The sequence below is a fragment of the Pituophis catenifer genome, unplaced genomic scaffold, assembly GCF_029215685.1.
Source record: "Pituophis catenifer annectens isolate HBS135680 unplaced genomic scaffold, rPitCat1.0.hap2 SCAF_17, whole genome shotgun sequence".
Lineage (NCBI taxonomy): Eukaryota > Metazoa > Chordata > Lepidosauria > Squamata > Colubridae > Pituophis > Pituophis catenifer.
Window position 1 is genome coordinate 8,631,553 of NW_027256897.1, and position 27,191 is coordinate 8,658,743.

General features: G+C 39.9%; 2 protein-coding genes across 2 annotated transcripts in view; both read left to right on the plus strand.

The window, feature by feature from the left end:
* The first annotated feature begins 1,133 nt into the window (after positions 1-1,133).
* On the plus strand, positions 1,134-2,492 carry LOC139325859 (uncharacterized). Its single transcript, XM_070955898.1, has one exon. The coding sequence runs from the start codon at positions 1,134-1,136 to the stop codon at positions 2,490-2,492; it is 1,359 nt and encodes a 452-aa protein (XP_070811999.1).
* Positions 2,493-3,105: 613 nt separating this feature from the next.
* RALGPS1 (Ral GEF with PH domain and SH3 binding motif 1) overlaps positions 3,106-27,191 on the plus strand; it is a 245,490-nt gene continuing 221,404 nt past the window's right edge. Inside the window, exons 1-3 of the mRNA XM_070955902.1 lie at positions 3,106-3,112; positions 3,991-4,061; positions 4,538-4,657. Coding sequence (XP_070812003.1) covers positions 3,106-3,112; positions 3,991-4,061; positions 4,538-4,657 — 198 coding nt within the window. The remainder of the gene's footprint in view (positions 3,113-3,990; positions 4,062-4,537; positions 4,658-27,191) is intronic.

Below are 27,191 nucleotides of genomic sequence, written 5' to 3' on the forward strand. Positions count from 1 at the left end.
GTTATTCTGTTTAAGTAAGTGTTTAAGTGGCCTTCCTTTGTCAAATTTATCCATTATACAGATTAAACTGGTGAATTAGCTACTGCTAATAATAGAGTAGCCCTCAGCTTTCCTCTCCTCCCCTCTCCTCTCCTTTCCTTCCCTCTTTCCTTCCCTTCTCCCTTCCCTTCCCTCCCTAGCTTTCTTTTCCTATCCGTTTTTCCTTTCCTTTCCCTTCCTCATCCATTAATTTCCTTTCCTTCCCCTTCCCTTCCCCTTCCCCAAGCCGTTCTAATCCCTGATCTCCCTTTCACAAGAAAGTTAGCTCTCTGCTAGCTTTTCCATATCCCCCCTTTGCTGCTATGAATTCACCCCCTACAAAAATTCTTGCTGTTGCTCTTCTGGTGGAGGACAATCACAACTGGCTGAGGACCTTCAGGAGGACACTAGCAGAGAATGCTCCATCATCCTTTCCACCCCTCGTTCTGATTTCCTTTCTCCGTCGCCTTTTCCCCCCTTCCTCTTTATTTTTAGTGGGATATGACTCCACGCCCCGATGTAATCCTAGTTTCCTATCTAGATGGTCAAAACAGGAAGAAGAACTGAAAACCTTTTCCCGAAAGATCAGGAGATCTTCTTGCAAAACAAACAGTAACATGGTGGCATCTCCAGGGGTGGGCTTCAAAAATTTTAGCAAGGGGTTCTCTGCCTGGGTGCTGGGTGGGCGTGGCCATGGTGGGCGTAGCCTAGTTGGCCTCCTGCACCATGGTGGTGTTGGGGTGTTTTTGCCCTCCCCGGGTTCCAGCGGCTTTTCTTGTGCCTCTGGGAGGGCCAAAACAGCTTCCCCAGGCTCTGGAGGCTCTTTAGATGCTGGAAACAGGCCCGTTTCCAGCCTTCCCAAACTTCCGGTATGCCCATTTTTTGCCCTCCCCAATCCTCCGCACGCAGCCTGCACTTACCTGCATCCAAGACCCCCAGCAGCCCACTCCTGGGCATCTCACTCTTGCAAAAAGATCGTCTTGCAAAACAAGCAGTAACATGGTGGAATCTCACTCTTTTCTCTTCCTTTCTCCCCCCCCCACCCCTTCCTTCTTTTCTTCTCATTAGACCAAATGAAACGAAATACTGAACAATCAACTGCAGGAGCTTTGGGAATGTCCATCTGCGGCAGAAAAAACAGCTCGTCCCGTCGAATTTGCGGCTTCCTTTTCGTCTTTACGTTGTTCCTTGTGTCATATTATTGGAAGAAGAGCCAAAGCTGGGATCCGTTGAACGAAAATCTCAAGGAAGGGAAATGGCCTGGCAGTTTTTGCAAAGGCCGGCTCGCCAATGGTACAATCACCCCACTCCAGGATAAACACAGTTTTATCATCACCCCTTATTCTGACAAGCGACAGGAAAATCTCATCCGGGTCCTGAGCATTATCCACCATCAAAAAGTCCGCAAGCTTTACTGCATCTTTTGCTGCGAGAACAGCCAGATGATTGAGGTCGTCCGAGGAAAAATCGATCTCCACAAAGACCGCTTCAGTTTCCCATATGGCACCACAGATCTGCTTTGTCTTCAGCCAGAAGACTGCCAAGCTCACTTCATTTCTGTCCACCCTGGGAATGCCAACCTGGAATTGACCCACCTGCCCCTATTTCCCATCCGAAACCTCTATCCGGAGAAGCCCTCTGTGAACTTCACGATCTGCATGTCTACCATGTTTGGGAAATACGACAACGTCTTGCAATTCGTACAGTCCCTGGAGTTGTACAGGCTTCTGGGGGCCCAAAGAGTGACGATATACAAGAACAGTTGCAGCCCCCTCATGGACAAAGTCCTTGACTATTACATCTCCCAAGGCATCGTGGAAATTATTCCTTGGCCCATCGATTCGTACCTGAACGTTTCGACCCGCTGGCATTACTCCATGGGAAAAAAAGATTTGGGCTACTACGGGCAAATCGCAGCCTTGAACGACTGCGTTTACTACAACATGTTTAAAAGCAAATATCTCTTGCTGATTGACCCCGATGAGGTTATTCTTCCCTTGAAGGATGCAGACTGGAAGTCCCTAATGGAAAGATTGGAAAAGGAACATCCGGGAGTTGGGATTTTCCTCTTCGAAAACCAGAATTTCCGTCACACCGTGTTCTCCGAGACTCCTTTCAACTTTTCGTCCTGGACAACGGTGCCAGGGTTTAACATCTTTGAACACATCCACAAGGAACCTAAAGACGTTCACAGCTTCAATGCCATGAAAATGATTCTGGATCCAACCAAAGTCATTCAGACCTCGGTCCATTCTGTTCTCAAGCTGTATGGAGGCTCCCTTGAAGTCCCCAATGATCTCGCCTTTAACCTCCACTGCAGGAGCCCCATACGTAGGAACTTGCCTGATAGCACTTTGATTCGAGATCCAGTCTTCTGGAGATACAACAAAACTTTGATCCCCAGAGTGAACGATGTCTTATTTAAATCCGGGATTTTAGGAGCCGGTGACCCGGCACAAAAGCAAAAAAGTTGAAGCCTTAGTAAATTGCATCATTGTGTGTCTGTGCATGGTTGTGTGTGTGTGTACACTCACATCTATATTGTCAAGTGTGAACAAGTAGATCCACACATGAAAAGTGGATAGGAATCATCTCAGTCTTACCCAGGGTAAGCTAGATAAGGTTCAATGGCTTGTGTCCATATAGGGATTCCAGACTAATTCCCTGCTTGACTCTGCCCCCAGCTAGGCCAGTCTCTCTCCAACATACACACAAGACAACTATGCACAGAAACAGTTGTTAAATTAGCAACCCAGTTGTTAAGTGAATCCGGTTTTCCCTATTGACTTTGCATTTAAGTAGCGATTGGTGTGTGTTTTTTTCTGGTAGATGGTGCGTCCTAGGGAGCCGTTGGGTTTTTTGTAGATTAGGACGTCCAGAAAGGAGAGTTGGTTGTTAGCTTCTATTTCTATAGTAAATTGTATGTTGGGGTGTAGGCTGTTGAGATGTGTGAGGAAGTTGGCCAGTTTTTCCTTTCCGTGTGGCCAAATTACGAAAGTCTCATCTACATATGTAAGACAGAGTTTGGGTTTGTGTTCAGATTTATCTAAAACATTGATTTCAAAGTGTTTCATGTATAGGTTTGCGATGACGGGTGAGAGAGGTGATCCTATAGGTGCTCCTTCTATCTATTTGTATCTTTGTCCATTGTAGATGAAGTATGTGTTGGTTAGGCAGTGGTTGGTCAGATCTAGGATGTGCTTAGGGGTGTTGTATTTGTTTTGGATAGCTGTCAAGGCTTCTTTAATAGATACTTGGGTGAAGAGGGATATGACATCGAAGCTCACGAGTCGGTCGCTGAGTTGTAGGTTTTGTTTCTTTATTGTTTCTATGAAGTGGAATGAGTTTTGTACATGTGAAGTGATGGATTCTGCGTAGGGCTGAAGTTATTTGGCAAGAAATTTGGCAAGATTCTGTAGAGGTGAGCCTATGGAGCTGACTATGGGTCTGAGTAGTGTTCCTTCTTTGTGTAGCTAGGGGAGGCCATAGAGCTTGGGGCATCTGGATGATTTCTCTCTGGCGATGATTCTTTGCTGGATCTCTTCACTGATGGGAGAGGCTTTTATTTTGGATTTGGTGGGACAATCTAGAACTAGGAGAACGAGAGAACCAACCTAGAACTAAGAGAACAAGAGAACCAACTTAACGGTGAGAGCAGTCAACTAATGGATCAGCTTGCCTTCAGAAGTTATGGGTGCTCCATCACTGGAGGTTGTGAAGAAGAGATTGGAAGAAGGGATTGTATGTCTGGAATGGTTTAGGGTTTCCGGCTTGAGTAGGGAGCCCGACTAGAAGACCTCCAAGGTCCCTTCCGCCTCTGTTACTCTGTTATTCTGAATTGGGGAGGGGGGATATGAGTCTTGGGGGGACCTAAGGGACCCAGTGAGGGACAGAGGTAGGTAAGATGGGTAGCTGTGCTCAGAGACACCCAGAGAAGGATCCCAGTGTCTGGTCCTAAGCAATCACCTACAGGACGAAGTAAGCAGATCCATAATCACCTGGACGCTGTTGCTGTTTTGGAACGCCAGGTTAAGTGTGTCAAGGTAAGTGTAAAAACTCTGCCCTCAACCACGAACTAAGAACGTCCACCAGGGTGCCAGCCTGGCCTGAATAATTGAGATGTGGGTGGTCTTGCGGAAGGGGACGATTGACTCTCTGGGCTCCCAAAAAACATCAGGCTGTTTAAGAGACGACGTAACGCACAACAAAGCCCCCATCATTGGAATGCGGCATTACACCATCCTTTTTTTTTCTTGGCACAGAGCCAAGCGAATGGGCCAGAAACTTAGGGTTTCCCTAGAAAAAAAAAGAGACGATGTAACGCCCAACAGAAGATGACATCATTGGAATGTGGCATTACGTCGCCACCTTTTTCCCCCGGGCCCTGGCTGGCACGGAGTCAACCAAAAAGCCTAGAACCCTTGGATTTAGCCAGGACTAAGAGATGACGTAATGCCCAAGAAAGACGACCTCATTGGAATGGGGCATTACGTCACCCTTTTCTTTCCCTGGTCACCAGGTGGTAAATGCCAGGCAGGAGCCAGGCTACCTGGTGGCCAAGGCAAGGCAAGGGGAAGGCATGGTGATGTTTCCCTGGCACACAGGGGCCCTTGATGGGACCTGGCCCTATGCCTGTACTGTATAGCTTTACCATTGATCAACAATTCTCTTTACCTTCCCAGATCAGAACAATTTGTTCCCTATGACTATCCTTAAGTGTTCTACCTTATGATTCTTTTTTTTTTATTGAAAAAGTTTTAAAACAAACACAATTTCCCCACAACCCCCCCTCCCAACCCCCCCTCCCCCTCCCCGACTTCCCAGAGCAGAACACAAGGTATTTCTATTGACCTTTAACAATAAACTAAAGTGCATAACCAATCATTAAACTAACACCTCTAAAAAAAAAAAAATTCTTAACCCCCCCATATATAAAATCCTATTTCTTAAACATAATACTTCTAATATCACTTATATAACGCTTATACAAATAAAAGAAATCATTCATAAGCTATTTGATATTTTTTGGTCTGATACTTATTTTGTATATAATCAATCCATCTTCTCCAGTCCTGTATGTACCTTTCTTGTGTGTGATCCTTCAAATATGCTGAAATTTTAGCCATTTCAGCTAAATTAGTTACCTTCAATATCCAATCATCAATAGTAGGCAAAAAGTCCTTCTTCCAGTGTTGTGCTACCAACAATCTTGCTGCTGTTATCAAGTTCAAAATCAATTTAGTCTCTACCTTATGATTCTTGACGAATGTGTCTTTTCTTTTATGTACACTGAGAGCATAGGCAACAAGACAAATTCCTTGCGTGTCCAATCACCCTTGACCAATAAAGAATTCTATTCTATCGGAACAAAGGAGGAGAAAACAAAACAAAACATCCGAGCCATTTATTATTTTTTTTACATTAAAGTTTTTGCTTTATTTAGTGAAACAGTTATTATCAATGTAACAAGCTGAAAAATGCAGCAACCCGATAAGAAGACTGAGGTAACAAAATACTTTGCCGGAAGAAGAAGAAGAAAAAAAACAAAAGCAAAATTTAAAAAAAGACTTCCACAGGAGGGTGAAAAAACGTCCGTAGTTTTATCCGGAATTAAATTAAAATAGTGCAACTAGGTCTCACTGAGGAAATTGACAAATTGTCGTCGTGGAAATCGACGGACGGGGACCGTTTTTTCCCCCAAAAGTGGCTAAATGGTGGTCAGTCCCAAAAGAGCGACTTGTCCCGGGCTGGACAGGGTAGGTCAGGTTTCAAAGGCAAAAATAAAAATAAAAATAAAATAACCTCCCTTGGAGCACAGACATGTCCACACATGCACACCCATCTCCATTCCTTCAACCGAAGGCAACTTCGACCTCAACCCGTTTCGCTTCACCCGGGCTGCCAAGACAATGTCTCCGGTTGAAGGAGCTTCAACAGAGATGGGTGTATGTGTGTGAAAATACTCTTTTCACACGTGCGGTAGTAGCCATATAGTACCTCCTCAGTGGATCTCGCCACTTGTCCTTTCCCTCTTGTGATGCCCATCTCATCGAACGCCAGCTCGGAAGGTCCTTTCCCAAAGTGGAAAACTTCACATTTACCGAGCTTTGGCCCTACCCGTCATTGGACAGATATGTGTGTGGGGGGGGGTCTTTGGATGAGGAGGGCTTTTCTGGGGGAGACCCAATAGTATCAATTTGCACCCGCTTAATTCACAGTCAAAGATGCACAATTAAAAAAATGTTAAAAAAAAAAAGCTATAGAATCCTCATGCTTTTCATAGGACAATTACCATTTAAACGTGGATTATGCGAAGAAGAAGAAGAAGAAGAAGAAGAAGAAGAAGAAGAAGAAGAAGAAGAAGAAGAAGAAGAAGAAGAAGAAGAAGAAGAAGAAGAAGAAGAAGAAGAAGAAGAAGAAGAAGAAGAAGAAGAAGTATTTAAATTTATTGGGGTTTTAAATCTGAGCCACTTTATTTAATTATTTTAAATTTTATATTGTTGTTTTGTCTGTGTTTTTAAATAGGCTGTACACCGCCCTGAGTCCTTCGGGAGAAGTGCGGTATAGAAATAAAATTATTATTATTATTATTATTATTATTATTATTATTATTATTATTATTAAGAAGAAGAAGAAGGGGAAGGGGAAGGGAAAGGGGAGGGGGAGTGGGAGGAGGGGAAGGAGGGGGGGAGGAGAAGTAGGAGGAGGAGAAGGAGGAAGAAGAAGAAGAAAGAAGAAGACACTGTTCTATTACTCATTTATTTCACATTTTTCAAACCACCCTGCTGCCTGTATTGCTGAACGAAGCACCATGTCACTCCGTCTTTACTGTACATTTTTCTCCGGGCTGTGAGCCACAGTGCTTACTTAATATCGCTCTACCAAAGTCAAAAAAAACCATGGCAGGCCTTCCTTTTGCAACACTGGTTCTTTTTTTTTTCTTTTTCTTTTAATGATTAATTAAAAAAAAAAAGTAAGTGAAAACCAGTCTCCTACATTCCAAATACAGAGGGACTTTCAAGATTTTGGCATTCATTCTCTCTGCAAACACCTGCAAGTTTCTTTCGTTAACAATGGAGAGGTGTGTCTACTTGGGCACGCCGAAAGAAGCACATTTTCCAATGTCATTTAAAAAGAAAAACAAAAAAACAAAAACTAGCAATTTCCAGTCCCGAAAACTTTTCACAGGAAGGTGACGAACGAAAATGACAGAGGTTGTTGAGAAAGGAGCTATACTTGTACTTCCTCCTTTTTAAGACAGGGCTATTTTTAGAGTGGGGGGGGGATTTCCCCCCCTTCCTTGTTCTCACCTAGTAAATCAATATTTTTTTGTTTGTTTGTTCTGAAAGCTTTTGACAATCAAATCCTGAACTTTGTTTCTGGAACTCTGACTAACTTAAAATTCAGCACACGTACAATTTCATAGATTTGCTTAGTCTTTGCATGGTTGGGGGGTGGGGGGGCAACACAGGAAACTGCTATCGCGTCCTTTCAAAAGGATTTCATTAAAAAGCATCTCCTTTCTTGACTTAAAACAATGTCTGGCTTGAGCTGCTGCCATTAGTCATTTAACTTTAATTAACGTCCTCATCACCAAGTCAGACCAGAAAGTTTTATGAATGGAGTTATTTTATTGCACTAGTCCAATCTTTGATGTAAATAGGAATTCATTCCGGCCAATTAAAAACCTGATATTTTTTTTTCCAAAAAAATGCTGCATTGCATTTGAATGCTGCTGTCACACCCTTTGAGCAGCTTGCTAACAATCCCATCAGTCTCAACCCTCTGTTATATATATATATATAAAAACATGATTCCCTTTTGTTGCAAATCAGTTTTTCATAACGGAGAAAAGTATTTCAAAAAACATTTTTTTCCTGGGCAGCATTTTTCCTGACTGCGGAGTCACGCGTTTTCTTCCCCAGGCACCAAAAAGGCTTGATTTTTAAAAAGTGGAAGCAACACCATTTTTAGACATGGAATTTCATCCCAAAACTCATCCTGGGGTCCGTTTTTGCATTTGGTTTAAAAAAACAAATTGGGCTTCAAAAAACATTTTTTTCCTGGGAAGCATTTTTCCTGACCGCGGAGTAAAGCCTTTTCTTCCCCAGGCACCAAAAAGGCTTGATTTTTAAAAAGTGGAAGCAACACCATTTTTAGACATGGAATTTCATCCCAAAACTCATCCTGGGGTCTGTTTTTGCATTTGGTTTTAAAAAACAAATTTGGCTTCAAAAAACATTTTTTTCCTGGGCAGCATTTTTCCTGACCGCGGAGTAAAGCCTTTTCTTCCCCAGGCACCAAAAAGGCTCGATTTTTAAAAAGTGGACGCAACACCATTTTTAGACATGGAATTTCATCCTAAAACTCATCCTGGGGCCCGTTTTTGGATTTGGTATTAAAAAACAAATTGGGCTTCAAAAAACATTTTTTTCCTGGGCAGGAGTTTTCCTGACCGCGGAGTCACGCGTTTTCTTCCCCAGGCACCAAAAGGCTCGATTTTTAAAAAGTGGAAGCAACACCATTTTTAGACATGGAATTTCATCCCGAAACTCATCCTGGGGTCCATTTTTGCATTTGGTTTAAAGAAACAAATTTTGGCTTCAAAAAACATTTTGGTTCCTGGGCAGCATTTTTCCTGACCGCGGAGTAAAGTGTTTTCTTCTCCTGGCACCAGAAAGGCTTGATTTTTAAAAAGTGGAAGCAACACCATTTTTAGACATGGAATTTCATCATGAAACTCATCCTGGTGTCCATTTTTGCATTTGGTTTAAAGAAACAAATTTTGGCTTCAAAAAACATTTTGGTTCCTGGGCAGCATTTTTCCTGACCGCGGAGTAAAGCATTTTCTTCTCCAGGCACAAAAAAGGCTCGATTTTAAAAAAGTTGAAGCAAAACCATTTTTAGACATGGAATTTCATCCTGAAACTCATCCTGGGGTCCATTTTTGCATTTGGTTTTAAAAAACAAATTGGGCTTCAAAAACCATTTTTTTCCTGGGCAGCATTTTTCCTGACCGCGGATTCACGTGTTTTCTTCCCCTGGCACCAAAAAGGCTTGATTGTTAAAAAGTTGAAGCAAAACCATTTTGAGACATGGAATTTTATCGGGAAACTCATCCTGGTGTCCGTTTTTGCATTTGGTTTAAAGAAACAAATTTTGGCTTCAAAAAACATTTTGGTTCCTGGGCAGCAATTTTCCTGACCACGGAGTAAAGCGTTTTCTTCTCCTGGCACCCAAAAGGCTTGATTTTTAAAAACTTGAAGCAACACCATTTTTAGACATGGAATTTCATCGTGAAACTCATCCTGGTGTCCATTTTTGCATTTGGTTTAAAGAAACAAATTTTGGCTTCAAAAAACATTTTGGTTCCTGGGCAGCATTTTTCCTGACCGCGGAGTAAAGCATTTTCTTCTCCTGGCACCATAAAGGCTCGATTTTTAAAAAGTTGAAGCAACACCATTTTTAGACATGGAATTTCATCCTGAAACTCATCCTGGTGTCCGTTTTTGCATTTGGTTTCAAAAAAAAAATTTGGCTTCAAAAAACATTTTGGTTCCTGGGCAGGATTTTTCCTGACCGCGGAGTAAAGCGTTTTCTTCTCCTGGCACCAAAAAGGCTTTATTTTTAAAAAGTGGAAGCAACACCATTTTTAGACATGGAATTTCATCGTGAAACTCATCCTGGTGTCCGTTTTTGCATTTGGTTTAAAGAAACAAATTTTGGCTTCAAAAAACATTTTGGTTCCTGGGCAGCATTTTTCCTGACCACGGAGTAAAGCGTTTTCTTCTCCTGGCACCGTAAAGGCTCGATTTTTAAAAAGTTGAAGCAACACCATTTTTAGACATGGAATTTCATCCTGAAACTCATCCTGGTATCCGTTTTTGCATTTGGTTTCAAAAAAAAAATTTGGCTTCAAAAAACATTTTGGTTCCTGGGCAGGATTTTTCCTGACCGCGGAGTAAAGCGTTTTCTTCTCCTGGCACCAGAAAGGCTTGATTTTTAAAAAGTGGAAGCAACACCATTTTTAGACATGGAATTTCATCGTGAAACTCATCGTGGTGTCCGTTTTTGCATTTGGTTTAAAGAAAGAAATTTTGGCTTCAAAAAACATTTTGGTTCCTGGGCAGCATTTTTCCTGACCACGGAGTAAAGCGTTTTCTTCTCCTGGCACCGTAAAGGCTCGATTTTTAAAAAGTTGAAGCAACACCATTTTTAGACATGGAATTTCATCCTGAAACTCATCCTGGTATCCGTTTTTGCATTTGGTTTCAAAAAAAAAATTTGGCTTCAAAAAACATTTTGGTTCCTGGGCAGGATTTTTCCTGACCGCGGAGTAAAGCGTTTTCTTCTCCTGGCACCAGAAAGGCTTGATTTTTAAAAAGTGGAAGCAACACCATTTTTAGACATGGAATTTTATCGGGAAACTCATCCTGGTGTCCGTTTTTGCATTTGGTTTAAAGAAACAAATTTTGGCTTCAAAAAACATTTTGGTTCCTGGGCAGCATTTTTCCTGACCACGGAGTAAAGCGTTTTCTTCTCCTGGCACCCAAAAGGCTTGATTTTTAAAAACTTGAAGCAACACCATTTTTAGACACGGAATTTCATCGTGAAACTCATCCTGGTGTCCATTTTTGCATTTGGTTTAAAGAAACAAATTTTGGCTTCAAAAAACATTTTGGTTCCTGGGCAGCATTTTTCCTGACCGCGGAGTAAAGTGTTTTCTTCTCCTGGCACAAAAAAGGCTTGATTTTTAAAAAGTGGAAGCAACACCATTTTTAGACATGGAATTTCATCATGAAACTCATCCTGGTGTCCATTTTTGCATTTGGTTTAAAGAAACAAATTTTGGCTTCAAAAAACATTTTGGTTCCTGGGCAGCATTTTTCCTGACCGCGGAGTAAAGCATTTTCTTCTCCAGGCACAAAAAAGGCTCGATTTTAAAAAAGTTGAAGCAAAACCATTTTTAGACATGGAATTTCATCCTGAAACTCATCCTGGTGTCCGTTTTTGCATTTGGCTTCAAAAAAAAAAAATTTGGCTTCAAAAAACATTTTGGTTCCTGGGCAGCATTTTTCCTGACCGCGGAGTCACGCGTTTTCTTCCCCAGGCACCAAAAAGGCTCGATTTTTAAAAAGTGGAAGCAACACCATTTTTAGACATGGAATTTCATCCCGAAACTCATCCTGGGGTCCATTTTTGCATTTGGTTTTAAAAAACAAATTGGGCTTCAAAAACCATTTTTTTCCTGGGCAGCATTTTTCCTGACCGCGGATTCACGTGTTTTCTTCCCCTGGCACCAAAAAGGCTTGATTTTTAAAAAGTTGAAGCAAAACCATTTTTAGACATGGAATTTTATCGGGAAACTCATCCTGGTGTCCGTTTTTGCATTTGGTTTAAAGAAACAAATTTTGGCTTCAAAAAACATTTTGGTTCCTGGGCAGCAATTTTCCTGACCACGGAGTAAAGCGTTTTCTTCTCCTGGCACCCAAAAGGCTTGATTTTTAAAAACTTGAAGCAACACCATTTTTAGACATGGAATTTCATCGTGAAACTCATCCTGGTGTCCATTTTTGCATTTGGTTTCAAAAAAAAAATTTGGCTTCAAAAAACATTTTGGTTCCTGGGCAGGATTTTTCCTGACCGCGGAGTAAAGCGTTTTCTTCTCCTGGCACCAGAAAGGCTTGATTTTTAAAAAGTGGAAGCAACACCATTTTTAGACATGGAATTTCATCGTGAAACTCATCGTGGTGTCCGTTTTTGCATTTGGTTTAAAGAAACAAATTTTGGCTTCAAAAAACATTTCAGGATGAAATTCCATGTCGAAAAATGGTGTTTCTTCAACTTTTTAAAAATCGAGCCTTTATGGTGCCAGGAGAAGAAAACGCTTTACTCCGCGGTCAGGAAAAATCCTGCCCAAGAACCAAAATGTTTTTTGAAGCCAAAATTTGTTTCTTTAAACCAAATGCAAAAACGGACACCAGGATGAGTTTCAGGATGAAATTCCATGTCTAAAAATGGTGTTGCTTCTACTTTTTAAAAATCAAGCCTTTCTGGTGCCAGGAGAAGAAAACGCTTTACTCCGCGGTCAGGAAAAATCCTGCCCAGGAACCAAAATGTTTTTTGAAGCCAAAATTTGTTTCTTTAAACCAAATGCAAAAACGGACACCAGGATGAGTTTCAGGATGAAATTCCATGTCTAAAAATGGTGTTGCTTCTACTTTTTAAAAATCAAGACTTTTTGGTGCCAGGAGAAGAAAACGCTTTACTCCGCGGTCAGGAAAAATGCTGCCCAGGAACCAAAATGTTTTTTGAAGCCAAAATTTGTTTCTTTAAACCAAATGCAAAAACGGACACCAGGATGAGTTTCAGGATGAAATTCCATGTCTAAAAATGCTGTTGCTTCTACTTTTTAAAAATCAAGACTTTTTGGTGCCAGGAGAAGAAAACGCTTTACTCCGCGGTCAGGAAAAATGCCGCCCAGGAACCAAAATGTTTTTTGAAGCCAATTTTTTTTTTTGAAACCAAATGCAAAAACGGACACCAGGATGAGTTTCGGGATGAAATTCCATGTCTAAAATTGGTGTTGCTTCCACTTTTTAAAAATCAAGACTTTTTGGTGCCAGGAGAAGAAAACGCTTTAGTCCGCGCTCAGGAAAAATGCCGCCCAGGAACCAAAATGTTTTTTGAAGCCAAATTTTTTTTTTGAAACCAAATGCAAAAACGGACACCAGGATGAGTTTCAGGATGAAATTCCATGTCTAAAAATGGTGTTGCTTCAACTTTTTAAAAATCGAGCCTTTATGGTGCCAGGAGAAGAAAACGCTTTACTCCGCGGTCAGGAAAAATCCTGCCCAAGAACCAAAATGTTTTTTGAAGCCAAAATTTGTTTCTTTAAACCAAATGCAAAAACGGACACCACGATGAGTTTCACGATGAAATTCCATGTCTAAAAATGGTGTTGCTTCCACTTTTTAAAAATCAAGACTTTTTGGTGCCAGGAGAAGAAAACGCTTTACTCCGCGCTCAGGAAAAATGCCGCCCAGGAACCAAAATGTTTTTTAAAGCCAAATTTTTTTTTTGAAACCAAATGCAAAAACGGACACCAGGATGAGTTTCAGGATGAAATTCCATGTCTAAAAATGGTGTTGCTTCAACTTTTTAAAAATCGAGCCTTTATGGTGCCAGGAGAAGAAAACGCTTTACTCCGCGGTCAGGAAAAATCCTGCCCAAGAACCAAAATGTTTTTTGAAGCCAAAATTTGTTTCTTTAAACCAAATGCAAAAACGGACACCAGGATGAGTTTCAGGATGAAATTCCATGTCTAAAAATGGTATTGCTTCTACTTTTTAAAAATCAAGCCTTTCTGGTGCCAGGAGAAGAAAACGCTTTACTCCGCGGTCAGGAAAAATCCTGCCCAGGAACCAAAATGTTTTTTGAAGCCAATTTTTTTTTTTTGAAACCAAATGCAAAAACGGACACCAGGATGAGTTTCAGGATGAAATTCCATGTCTAAAAATGGTGTTGCTTCTACTTTTTAAAAATCAAGACTTTTTGGTGCCAGGAGAAGGAAACGCTTTACTCCGCGGTCAGGAAAAATCCTGCCCAGGAACCAAAATGTTTTTTGAAGCCAAAATTTGTTTCTTTAAACCAAATGCAAAAACGGACACCAGGATGAGTTTCAGGATGAAATTCCATGTCTAAAAATGGTGTTGCTTCAACTTTTTAAAAATCAAGCCTTTCTGGTGCCAGGAGAAGAAAACGCTTTACTCCGCGGTCAGGAAAAATGCTGCCCAGGAACCAAAATGTTTTTTGAAGCCAAAATTTGTTTCTTTAAACCAAATGCAAAAACGGACACCAGGATGAGTTTCACGATGAAATTCCATGTCTAAAAATGGTGTTGCTTCCACTTTTTAAAAATCAAGACTTTCTAGTGCCAGGAGAAGAAAACGCTTTACTCCGCGGTCAGGAAAAATCCTGCCCAGGAACCAAAATGTTTTTTGAAGCCAAAATTTGTTTCTTTAAACCAAATGCAAAAACGGACACCAGGATGAGTTTCAGGATGAAATTCCATGTCTAAAAATGGTGTTGCTTCTACTTTTTAAAAATCAAGACTTTTTGGTGCCAGGAGAAGAAAACGCTTTACTCCGCGGTCAGGAAAAATCCTGCCCAGGAACCAAAATGTTTTTTGAAGCCAAAATTTGTTTCTTTAAACCAAATGCAAAAACGGACACCACGATGAGTTTCATGACGAAATTCCATGTCTAAAAATGGTGTTGCTTCAACTTTTTAAAAATCAAGACTTTTTGGTGCCAGGAGAAGAAAACGCTTTACTCCGCGGTCAGGAAAAATGCCGCCCAGGAACCAAAAAGTTTTTTGAAGCCAATTTTTTTTTTTGAAACCAAATGCAAAAACGGACACCAGGATGAGTTTCAGGATGAAATTCCATGTCTAAAAATGGTGTTGCTTCAACTTTTTAAAAATCGAGCCTTTATGGTGCCAGGAGAAGAAAACGCTTTACTCAGGAAAAATCCTGCCCAGGAACCAAAATGTTTTTGGAAGCCAAAATTTGTTTCTTTAAACCAAATGCAAAAACGGACACCAGGATGAGTTTCACGATGAAATTCCATGTCTAAAAATGGTGTTGCTTCCACTTTTTAAAAATCGAGCCTTTTTGGTGCCAGGAGAAGAAAACGCTTTACTCCGCGGTCAGGAAAAATGCTGCCCAGGAACCAAAATGTTTTTGGAAGCCAAAATTTGTTTCTTTAAACCAAATGCAAAAACGGACACCAGGATGAGTTTCACGATGAAATTCCATGTCTAAAAATGGTGTTGCTTCCACTTTTTAAAAATCAAGCCTTTCTGGTGCCAGGAGAAGAAAACGCTTTACTCCGCGGTCAGGAAAAATCCTGCCCAGGAACCAAAATGTTTTTTGAAGCCAAATTTTTTTTTTGAAACCAAATGCAAAAACGGACACCAGGATGAGTTTCAGGATGAAATTCCATGTCTAAAAATGGTGTTGCTTCCACTTTTTAAAAATCAAGCCTTTCTGGTGCCAGGAGAAGAAAACGCTTTACTCCGCGGTCAGGAAAAATCCTGCCCAGGAACCAAAATGTTTTTTGAAGCCAAAATTTGTTTCTTTAAACCAAATGCAAAAACGGACACCAGGATGAGTTTCACGATGAAATTCCATGTCTAAAAATGGTGTTGCTTCCACTTTTTAAAAATCAAGCCTTTCTGGTGCCAGGAGAAGAAAACGCTTTACTCCGCGGTCAGGAAAAATCCTGCCCAGGAACCAAAATGTTTTTTGAAGCCAAATTTTTTTTTTGAAACCAAATGCAAAAACGGACACCAGGATGAGTTTCAGGATGAAATTCCATGTCTAAAAATGGTGTTGCTTCCACTTTTTAAAAATCGAGCTTTATGGTGCCAGGAGAAGAAAACGCTTTACTCCGCGGTCAGGAAAAATCCTGCCCAGGAACCAAAATGTTTTTTGAAGCCAAAATTTGTTTCTTTAAACCAAATGCAAAAACGGACACCAGGATGAGTTTCAGGATGAAATTCCATGTCTAAAAATGGTGTTGCTTCTACTTTTTAAAAATCAAGACTTTTTGGTGCCAGGAGAAGAAAACGCTTTACTCAGGAAAAATCCTGCCCAGGAACCAAAATGTTTTTTGAAGCCAAAATTTGTTTCTTTAAACCAAATGCAAAAACGGACACCAGGATGAGTTTCAGGATGAAATTCCATGTCTAAAAATGGTGTTGCTTCTACTTTTTAAAAATCAAGCCTTTCTGGTGCCAGGAGAAGAAAACGCTTTACTCCGCGGTCAGGAAAAATCCTGCCCAGGAACCAAAATGTTTTTTGAAGCCAAAATTTGTTTCTTTAAACCAAATGCAAAAACAGACACCAGGATGAGTTTCAGGATGAAATTCCATGTCTAAAAATGGTGTTGCTTCTACTTTTTAAAAATCAAGACTTTTTGGTGCCAGGAGAAGAAAACGCTTTACTCCGCGGTCAGGAAAAATCCTGCCCAGGAACCAAAATGTTTTTTGAAGCCAAAATTTGTTTCTTTAAACCAAATGCAAAAACGGACACCAGGATGAGTTTCACGATGAAATTCCATGTCTAAAAATGGTGTTGCTTCCACTTTTTAAAAATCAAGCCTTTCTGGTGCCAGGAGAAGAAAACGCTTTACTCCGCGGTCAGGAAAAATGCTGCCCAGGAACCAAAATGTTTTTTGAAGCCAAATTTTTTTTTTGAAACCAAATGCAAAAACGGACACCAGGATGAGTTTCTGGATGAAATTCCATGTCTAAAAATGGTGTTGCTTCCACTTTTTAAAAATCAAGCCTTTCTGGTGCCAGGAGAAGAAAACGCTTTACTCCGCGGTCAGGAAAAATCCTGCCCAGGAACCAAAATGTTTTTTGAAGCCAAAATTTGTTTCTTTAAACCAAATGCAAAAACGGACACCAGGATGAGTTTCACGATGAAATTCCATGTCTAAAAATGGTGTTGCTTCCACTTTTTAAAAATCAAGCCTTTCTGGTGCCAGCAGAAGAAAACGCTTTACTCCGCGGTCAGGAAAAATCCTGCCCAGGAACCAAAATGTTTTTTGAAGCCAAATTTTTTTTTTGAAACCAAATGCAAAAACGGACACCAGGATGAGTTTCACGATGAAATTCCATGTCTCAAAATGGTGTTGCTTCAACTTTTTAAAAATCGAGCCTTTTTGGTGCCAGGAGAAGAAAACGCTTTACTCCGCGGTCAGGAAAAATGCTGCCCAGGAACCAAAATGTTTTTGGAAGCCAAAATTTGTTTCTTTAAACCAAATGCAAAAACGGACACCAGGATGAGTTTCAGGATGAAATTCCATGTCTAAAAATGGTGTTGCTTCCACTTTTTAAAATTCAAGCCTTTCTGGTGCCAGGAGAAGAAAACGCTTTACTCCGCGGTCAGGAAAAATCCTGCCCAGGAACCAAAATGTTTTTTGAAGCCAATTTTTTTTTTTGAAACCAAATGCAAAAACGGACACCAGGATGAGTTTCAGGATGAAATTCCATGTCTAAAAATGGTGTTGCTTCCACTTTTTAAAAATCAAGCCTTTCTGGTGCCAGGAGAAGAAAACGCTTTACTCCGCGGTCAGGAAAAATCCTGCCCAGGAACCAAAATGTTTTTTGAAGCCAAAATTTGTTTCTTTAAACCAAATGCAAAAACGGACACCAGGATGAGTTTCACGATGAAATTCCATGTCTAAAAATGGTGTTGCTTCCACTTTTTAAAAATCAAGCCTTTCTGGTGCCAGGAGAAGAAAACGCTTGACTCCGCGGTCAGGAAAAATCCTGCCCAGGAACCAAAATGTTTTTTGAAGCCAAATTTTTTTTTTGAAACCAAATGCAAAAACGGACACCAGGATGAGTTTCACGATGAAATTCCATGTCTAAAAATGGTGTTGCTTCAACTTTTTAAAAATCGAGCCTTTTTGGTGCCAGGAGAAGAAAACGCTTTACTCCGCGGTCAGGAAAAATGCTGCCCAGGAACCAAAATGTTTTTGGAAGCCAAAATTTGTTTCTTTAAACCAAATGCAAAAACGGACACCAGGATGAGTTTCAGGATGAAATTCCATGTCTAAAAATGGTGTTGCTTCCACTTTTTAAAAATCAAGCCTTTCTGGTGCCAGGAGAAGAAAACGCTTTACTCCGCGGTCAGGAAAAATCCTGCCCAGGAACCAAAATGTTTTTTGAAGCCAAATTTTTTTTTTGAAACCAAATGCAAAAACGGACACCAGGATGAGTTTCAGGATGAAATTCCATGTCTAAAAATGGTGTTGCTTCCACTTTTTAAAAATCAAGCCTTTCTGGTGCCAGGAGAAGAAAACGCTTTACTCCGCGGTCAGGAAAAATCCTGCCCAGGAACCAAAATGTTTTTTGAAGCCAAAATTTGTTTCTTTAAACCAAATGCAAAAACGGACACCAGGATGAGTTTCACGATGAAATTCCATGTCTAAAAATGGTGTTGCTTCCATTTTTTAAAAATCAAGCCTTTCTGGTGCCAGGAGAAGAAAACGCTTTACTCCGCGGTCAGGAAAAATCCTGCCCAGGAACCAAAATGTTTTTTGAAGCCAAATTTTTTTTTTGAAACCAAATGCAAAAACGGACACCAGGATGAGTTTCAGGATGAAATTCCATGTCTAAAAATGGTGTTGCTTCAACTTTTTAAAAATCGAGCCTTTATGGTGCCAGGAGAAGAAAACGCTTTACTCCGCGGTCAGGAAAAATCCTGCCCAGGAACCAAAATGTTTTTTGAAGCCAAAATTTGTTTCTTTAAACCAAATGCAAAAACGGACACCAGGATGAGTTTCAGGATGAAATTCCATGTCTAAAAATGGTGTTGCTTCTACTTTTTAAAAATCAAGCCTTTCTGGTGCCAGGAGAAGAAAACGCTTTACTCCGCGGTCAGGAAAAATGCTGCCCAGGAACCAAAATGTTTTTTGAAGCCAAAATTTGTTTCTTTAAACCAAATGCAAAAACGGACACCAGGATGAGTTTCAGGATGAAATTCCATGTCTAAAAATGGTGTTGCTTCTACTTTTTAAAAATCAAGCCTTTCTGGTGCCAGGAGAAGAAAACGCTTTACTCCGCGGTCAGGAAAAATCCTGCCCAGGAACCAAAATGTTTTTTGAAGCCAAAATTTGTTTCTTTAAACCATATGCAAAAACGGACACCAGGATGAGTTTCAGGATGAAATTCCATGTCTAAAAATGGTGTTGCTTCTACTTTTTAAAAATGAAGACTTTTTGGTGCCAGGAGAAGAAAACGCTTTACTCCGCGGTCAGGAAAAATGCTGCCCAGGAACCAAAATGTTTTTTGAAGCCAAAATTTGTTTCTTTAAACCAAATGCAAAAACGGACACCACGATGAGTTTCATGACGAAATTCCATGTCTAAAAATGGTGTTGCTTCCACTTTTTAAAAATCAAGCCTTTCTGGTGCCAGGAGAAGAAAACGCTTTACTCAGGAAAAATATTGCCCAGGAACCAAAATGTTTTTTGAAGCCAAAATTTGTGTCTTTAAACCAAATGCAAAAACGGACACCACGATGAGTTTCACGATGAAATTCCATGTCTAAAAATGGTGTTGCTTCCACTTTTTAAAAATCAAGCCTTTCTGGTGCCAGGAGAAGAAAACGCTTTACTCAGGAAAAATGCTGCCCAGGGACCAAAATGTTTTTTGTAGCCAAAATTTGTTTCTTTAAACCAAATGCAAAAACGGACACCACGATGAGTTTCAGGATGAAATTCCATGTCTAAAAATGGTGTTGCTTCCACTTTTTAAAAATCAAGCCTTTCTGGTGCCAGGAGAAGAAAACGCTTTACTCCGCGGTCAGGAAAAATCCTGCCCAGGAACCAAAATGTTTTTTTGAAGCCAAATTTTTTTTTTGAAACCAAATGCAAAAACGGACACCAGGATGAGTTTCAGGATGAAATTCCATGTCTAAAAATGGTGTTGCTTCAACTTTTTAAAAATCGAGCCTTTATGGTGCCAGGAGAAGAAAACGCTTTACTCCGCGGTCAGGAAAAATCCTGCCCAGGAACCAAAATGTTTTTTGAAGCCAAAATTTTTTTCTTTAAACCAAATGCAAAAACGGACACCAGGATGAGTTTCAGGATAAAATTCCATGTCTAAAAATGGTGTTGCTTCTACTTTTTAAAAATCAAGCCTTTTTGGTGCCAGGAGAAGAAAACGCTTTACTCCGCGGTCAGGAAAAATCGTGCCCAGGAACCAAAATGTTTTTTGAAGCCAAAATTTGTTTCTTTAAACCAAATGCAAAAACGGACACCACGATGAGTTTCATGACGAAATTCCATGTCTAAAAATGGTGTTGCTTCCACTTTTTAAAAATCAAGCCTTTCTGGTGCCAGGAGAAGAAAACGCTTTACTCAGGAAAAATATTGCCCAGGAACCAAAATGTTTTTTGAAGCCAAAATTTGTTTCTTTAAACCAAATGCAAAAACGGACACCACGATGAGTTTCACGATGAAATTCCATGTCTAAAAATGGTGTTGCTTCCACTTTTTAAAAATCAAGCCTTTCTGGTGCCAGGAGAAGAAAACGCTTTACTCAGGAAAAATGCTGCCCAGGGACCAAAATGTTTTTTGTAGCCAAAATTTGTTTCTTTAAACCAAATGCAAAAACGGACACCAGGATGAGTTTCAGGATGAAATTCCATGTCTAAAAAGGGTGTTGCTTCCACTTTTTAAAAATCAAGCCTTTCTGGTGCCAGGAGAAGAAAACGCTTTACTCCGCGGTCAGGAAAAATCCTGCCCAGGAACCAAAATGTTTTTTGGAAGCCAAATTTTTTTTTTGAAACCAAATGCAAAAACGGACACCAGGATGAGTTTCAGGATGAAATTCCATGTCTAAAAATGGTGTTGCTTCAACTTTTTAAAAATCGAGCCTTTATGGTGCCAGGAGAAGAAAACGCTTTACTCCGCGGTCAGGAAAAATCCTGCCCAGGAACCAAAATGTTTTTTGAAGCCAAAATTTTTTTCTTTAAACCAAATGCAAAAACGGACACCAGGATGAGTTTCAGGATGAAATTCCATGTCTAAAAATGGTGTTGCTTCTACTTTTTAAAAATCAAGCCTTTTTGGTGCCAGGAGAAGAAAACGCTTTACTCCGCGGTCAGGAAAAATCGTGCCCAGGAACCAAAATGTTTTTTGAAGCCAAAATTTGTTTCTTTAAACCAAATGCAAAAACGGACACCACGATGAGTTTCACGATGAAATTCCATATCTAAAAATGGTGTTACTTCTACTTTTTAAAAATCAAGCCTTTTTGGTGCCAGGAGAAGAAAACGCTTTACTCCGCGGTCAGGAAAAATGCCGCCCAGGAACCAAAATGTTTTTTGAAGCCAAAATTTGTTTCTTTAAACCAAATGCAAAAACGGACACCACGATGAGTTTCACGATGAAATTCCATGTCTAAAAATGGTGTTGCTTCCACTTTTTAAAAATCAAGCCTTTTTGGTGCCAGGAGAAGAAAACGCTTTACTCCGCGGTCAGGAAAAATCCTGCCCAGGAACCAAAATGTTTTTTGAAGCCAAAATTTGTTTCTTTAAACCAAATGCAAAAACGGACACCAGGATGAGTTTCAGGATGAAATTCCATGTCTAAATATGGTGTTGCTTCAACTTTTTAAAAATCGAGCGTTTATGGTGCCAGGAGAAGAAAACGCTTTACTCCGCGGTCAGGAAAAATCCTGCCCAGGAACCAAAATGTTTTTTGAAGCCAAAATTTGTTTCTTTAAACCAAATGCAAAAACGGACACCAGGATGAGTTTCAGGATGAAATTCCATGTCTAAAAATGGTGTTGCTTCCACTTTTTAAAAATCGAGCCTTTCTGGTGACAGGAGAAGAAAACGCTTTACTCCGCGGTCAGGAAAAATCCTGCCCAGGAACCAAAATGTTTTTTGAAGCCAATTTTTTTTTTTGAAACCAAATGCAAAAACGGACACCACGATGAGTTTCAGGATGAAATTCCATGTCTAAAAATGGTGTTGCTTCCACTTTTTAAAAATCGAGCCTTTCTGGTGCCAGGAGAAGAAAACGCTTTACCCCGCGGTCAGGAAAAATCCTGCCCAGGAACCAAAATGTTTTTTGAAGCCAAATTTTTTTTTTGAAACCAAATGCAAAAACGGACACCAGGATGAGTTTCAGGATGAAATTCCATGTCTAAAAATGGTGTTGCTTCAACTTTTTAAAAATCGAGCCTTTTTGGTGCCAGGAGAAGAAAACGCTTTACTCCGCGGTCAGGAAAAATCCTGCCCAGGAACCAAAATGTTTTTTGAAGCCAAAATTTGTTTCTTTAAACCAAATGCAAAAACGGACACCAGGATGAGTTTCAGGATGAAATTCCATGTCTAAAAATGGTGTTGCTTCTACTTTTTAAAAATCAAGTCTTTTTGGTGCCAGGAGAAGAAAACGCTTTACTCCGCGGTCAGGAAAAATCCTGCCCAGGAACCAAAATGTTTTTTGAAGCCAAAATTTGTTTCTTTAAACCAAATGCAAAAACGGACACCAGGATGAGTTTCAGGATGAAATTCCATGTCTAAAAATGGTGTTGCTTCTACTTTTTAAAAATGAAGACTTTTTGGTGCCAGGAGAAGAAAACGCTTTACTCCGCGGTCAGGAAAAATGCTGCCCAGGAACCAAAATGTTTTTTGAAGCCAAAATTTGTTTCTTTAAACCAAATGCAAAAACGGACACCACGATGAGTTTCATGACGAAATTCCATGTCTAAAAATGGTGTTGCTTCCACTTTTTAAAAATCAAGCCTTTCTGGTGCCAGGAGAAGAAAACGCTTTACTCAGGAAAAATGCTGCCCAGGGACCAAAATGTTTTTTGTAGCCAAAATTTGTTTCTTTAAACCAAATGCAAAAACGGACACCACGATGAGTTTCACGATGAAATTCCATGTCTAAAAATGGTGTTGCTTCCACTTTTTAAAAATCAAGCCTTTCTGGTGCCAGGAGAAGAAAACGCTTTACTCCGCGGTCAGGAAAAATCCTGCCCAGGAACCAAAATGTTTTTTTGAAGCCAAATTTTTTTTTTGAAACCAAATGCAAAAACGGACACCAGGATGAGTTTCAGGATGAAATTCCATGTCTAAAAATGGTGTTGCTTCAACTTTTTAAAAATCGAGCCTTTATGGTGCCAGGAGAAGAAAACGCTTTACTCCGCGGTCAGGAAAAATCCTGCCCAGGAACCAAAATGTTTTTTGAAGCCAAAATTTTTTTCTTTAAACCAAATGCAAAAACGGACACCAGGATGAGTTTCAGGATGAAATTCCATGTCTAAAAATGGTGTTGCTTCTACTTTTTAAAAATCAAGCCTTTTTGGTGCCAGGAGAAGAAAACGCTTTACTCCGCGGTCAGGAAAAATCGTGCCCAGGAACCAAAATGTTTTTTGAAGCCAAAATTTGTTTCTTTAAACCAAATGCAAAAACGGACACCACGATGAGTTTCATGACGAAATTCCATGTCTAAAAATGGTGTTGCTTCCACTTTTTAAAAATCAAGCCTTTCTGGTGCCAGGAGAAGAAAACGCTTTACTCAGGAAAAATATTGCCCAGGAACCAAAATGTTTTTTGAAGCCAAAATTTGTTTCTTTAAACCAAATGCAAAAACGGACACCACGATGAGTTTCACGATGAAATTCCATGTCTAAAAATGGTGTTGCTTCCACTTCTTAAAATTCAAGCCTTTCTGGTGCCAGGAGAAGAAAACGCTTTACTCAGGAAAAATGCTGCCCAGGGACCAAAATGTTTTTTGTAGCCAAAATTTGTTTCTTTAAACCAAATGCAAAAACGGACACCAGGATGAGTTTCAGGATGAAATTCCATGTCTAAAAATGGTGTTGCTTCCACTTTTTAAAAATCAAGCCTTTCTGGTGCCAGGAGAAGAAAACGCTTTACTCCGCGGTCAGGAAAAATCCTGCCCAGGAACCAAAATGTTTTTTGGAAGCCAAATTTTTTTTTTGAAACCAAATGCAAAAACGGACACCAGGATGAGTTTCAGGATGAAATTCCATGTCTAAAAATGGTGTTGCTTCAACTTTTTAAAAATCGAGCCTTTATGGTGCCAGGAGAAGAAAACGCTTTACTCCGCGGTCAGGAAAAATCCTGCCCAGGAACCAAAATGTTTTTTGAAGCCAAAATTTTTTTCTTTAAACCAAATGCAAAAACGGACACCAGGATGAGTTTCAGGATGAAATTCCATGTCTAAAAATGGTGTTGCTTCTACTTTTTAAAAATCAAGCCTTTTTGGTGCCAGGAGAAGAAAACGCTTTACTCCGCGGTCAGGAAAAATCGTGCCCAGGAACCAAAATGTTTTTTGAAGCCAAAATTTGTTTCTTTAAACCAAATGCAAAAACGGACACCACGATGAGTTTCACGATGAAATTCCATGTCTAAAAATGGTGTTGCTTCCACTTTTTAAAAATCAAGCCTTTTTGGTGCCAGGAGAAGAAAACGCTTTACTCCGCGGTCAGGAAAAATCCTGCCCAGGAACCAAAATGTTTTTTGAAGCCAAAATTTGTTTCTTTAAACCAAATGCAAAAACGGACACCAGGATGAGTTTCAGGATGAAATTCCATGTCTAAATATGGTGTTGCTTCAACTTTTTAAAAATCGAGCGTTTATGGTGCCAGGAGAAGAAAACGCTTTACTCCGCGGTCAGGAAAAATCCTGCCCAGGAACCAAAATGTTTTTTGAAGCCAAAATTTGTTTCTTTAAACCAAATGCAAAAACGGACACCAGGATGAGTTTCAGGATGAAATTCCATGTCTAAAAATGGTGTTGCTTCCACTTTTTAAAAATCGAGCCTTTCTGGTGACAGGAGAAGAAAACGCTTTACTCCGCGGTCAGGAAAAATCCTGCCCAGGAACCAAAATGTTTTTTGAAGCCAAATTTTTTTTTTGAAACCAAATGCAAAAACGGACACCACGATGAGTTTCAGGATGAAATTCCATGTCTAAAAATGGTGTTGCTTCCACTTTTTAAAAATCGAGCCTTTCTGGTGCCAGGAGAAGAAAACGCTTTACCCCGCGGTCAGGAAAAATCCTGCCCAGGAACCAAAATGTTTTTTGAAGCCAAATTTTTTTTTTGAAACCAAATGCAAAAACGGACACCAGGATGAGTTTCAGGATGAAATTCCATGTCTAAAAATGGTGTTGCTTCAACTTTTTAAAAATCGAGCCTTTTTGGTGCCAGGAGAAGAAAACGCTTTACTCCGCGGTCAGGAAAAATCCTGCCCAGGAACCAAAATGTTTTTTGAAGCCAAAATTTGTTTCTTTAAACCAAATGCAAAAACGGACACCAGGATGAGTTTCAGGATGAAATTCCATGTCTAAAAATGGTGTTGCTTCTACTTTTTAAAAATGAAGACTTTTTGGTGCCAGGAGAAGAAAACGCTTTACTCCGCGGTCAGGAAAAATGCTGCCCAGGAAACAAAATGTTTTTGGAAGCCAAAATTTGTTTCTTTAAACCAAATGCAAAAACGGACACCAGGATGAGTTTCAGGATGAAATTCCATGTCTAAAAATGGTGTTGCTTCCACTTTTTAAAAATCAAGCCTTTCTGGTGCCAGGAGAATAAAACGCTTTACTCAGGAAAAATCCTGCCCAGGAACCAAAATGTTTTTTGAAGCCAAATTTTTTTTTTGAAACCAAATGCAAAAACGGACACCAGGATGAGTTTCAGGATGAAATTCCATGTCTAAAAATGGTGTTGCTTCAACTTTTTAAAAATCGAGCCTTTATGGTGCCAGGAGAAGAAAACGCTTTACTCCGCGGTCAGGAAAAATGCTGCCCAGGAACCAAAATGTTTTTTGAAGCCAAAATTTGTTTCTTTAAACCAAATGCAAAAACGGACACCAGGATGAGTTTCAGGATGAAATTCCATGTCTAAAAATGGTGTTGCTTCTACTTTTTAAAAATGAAGACTTTTTGGTGCCAGGAGAAGAAAACGCTTTACTCCGCGGTCAGGAAAAATGCTGCCCAGGAACCAAAATGTTTTTTGAAGCCAAAATTTGTTTCTTTAAACCAAATGCAAAAACGGACACCACGATGAGTTTCATGACGAAATTCCATGTCTAAAAATGGTGTTGCTTCCACTTTTTAAAAATCAAGCCTTTCTGGTGCCAGGAGAAGAAAACGCTTTACTCCGCGGTCAGGAAAAATGCTGCCCAGGAACCAAAATGTTTTTTGAAGCCAAAATTTGTTTCTTTAAACCAAATGCAAAAACGGACACCACGATGAGTTTCACGATGAAATTCCATGTCTAAAAATGGTGTTGCTTCCACTTCTTAAAATTCAAGCCTTTCTGGTGCCAGGAGAAGAAAACGCTTTACTCCGCGGTCAGGAAAAATGCTGCCCAGGAACCAAAATGTTTTTTGAAGCCAAAATTTGTTTCTTTAAACCAAATGCAAAAAAGGACACCACGATGAGTTTCACGATGAAATTCCATGTCTAAAAACGGTGTTGCTTCCACTTTTTAAAAATCAAGCCTTTCTGGTGCCAGGAGAAGAAAACGCTTTACTCAGGAAAAATCCTGCCCAGGAACCAAAATGTTTTTTGAAGTCAAATTTTTTTTTTGAAACCATATGCAAAAACGGACACCAGGATGAGTTTCAGGATGAAATTCCATGTCTAAAAATGGTGTTGCTTCAACTTTTTAAAAATCGAGCCTTTATGGTGCCAGGAGAAGAAAACGCTTTACTCAGGAAAAATGCTGCCCAGGGACCAAAATGTTTTTTGTAGCCAAAATTTGTTTCTTTAAACAAAATGCAAAAACGGACACCAGGATGAGTTTCAGGATGAAATTCCATGTCTAAAAATGGTGTTGCTTCCACTTTTTAAAAATCAAGCCTTTCTGGTGCCAGGAGAAGAAAACGCTTTACTCCGCGGTCAGGAAAAATCCTGCCCAGGAACCAAAATGTTTTTTTGAAGCCAAATTTTTTTTTTGAAACCAAATGCAAAAACGGACACCAGGATGAGTTTCAGGATGAAATTCCATGTCTAAAAATGGTGTTGCTTCAACTTTTTAAAAATCGAGCCTTTTTGGTGCCAGGAGAAGAAAACGCTTTACTCCGGGGTCAGGAAAAATCCTGCCCAGGAACCAAAATGTTTTTTGAAGCCAAAATTTGTTTCTTTAAACCAAATGCAAAAACGGACACCAGGATGAGTTTCAGGATGAAATTCCATGTCTAAAAATGGTGTTGCTTCTACTTTTTAAAAATCAAGCCTTTTTGGTGCCAGGAGAAGAAAATGCTTTACTCCGCGGTCAGGAAAAATCCTGCCCAGGAACCAAAATGTTTTTTGAAGCCAATTTTTTTTTTTTGAAACCAAATGCAAAAACGGACACCAGGATGAGTTTTGGGATGAAATTCCATGTTTAAAAATTGTGTTGCTTCAACTTTTTAAAAATCGAGCCTTTATGGTGCCAGGAGAAGAAAACGCTTTACTCCGCGGTCAGGAAAAATCCTGCCCAGGAACCAAAATGTTTTTTGAAGCCAAATTTTTTTTTTGAAACCAAATGCAAAAACGGACACCAGGATGAGTTTCAGGATGAAATTCCATGTCTAGAAATGGTGTTGCTTCAACTTTTTAAAAATCGAGC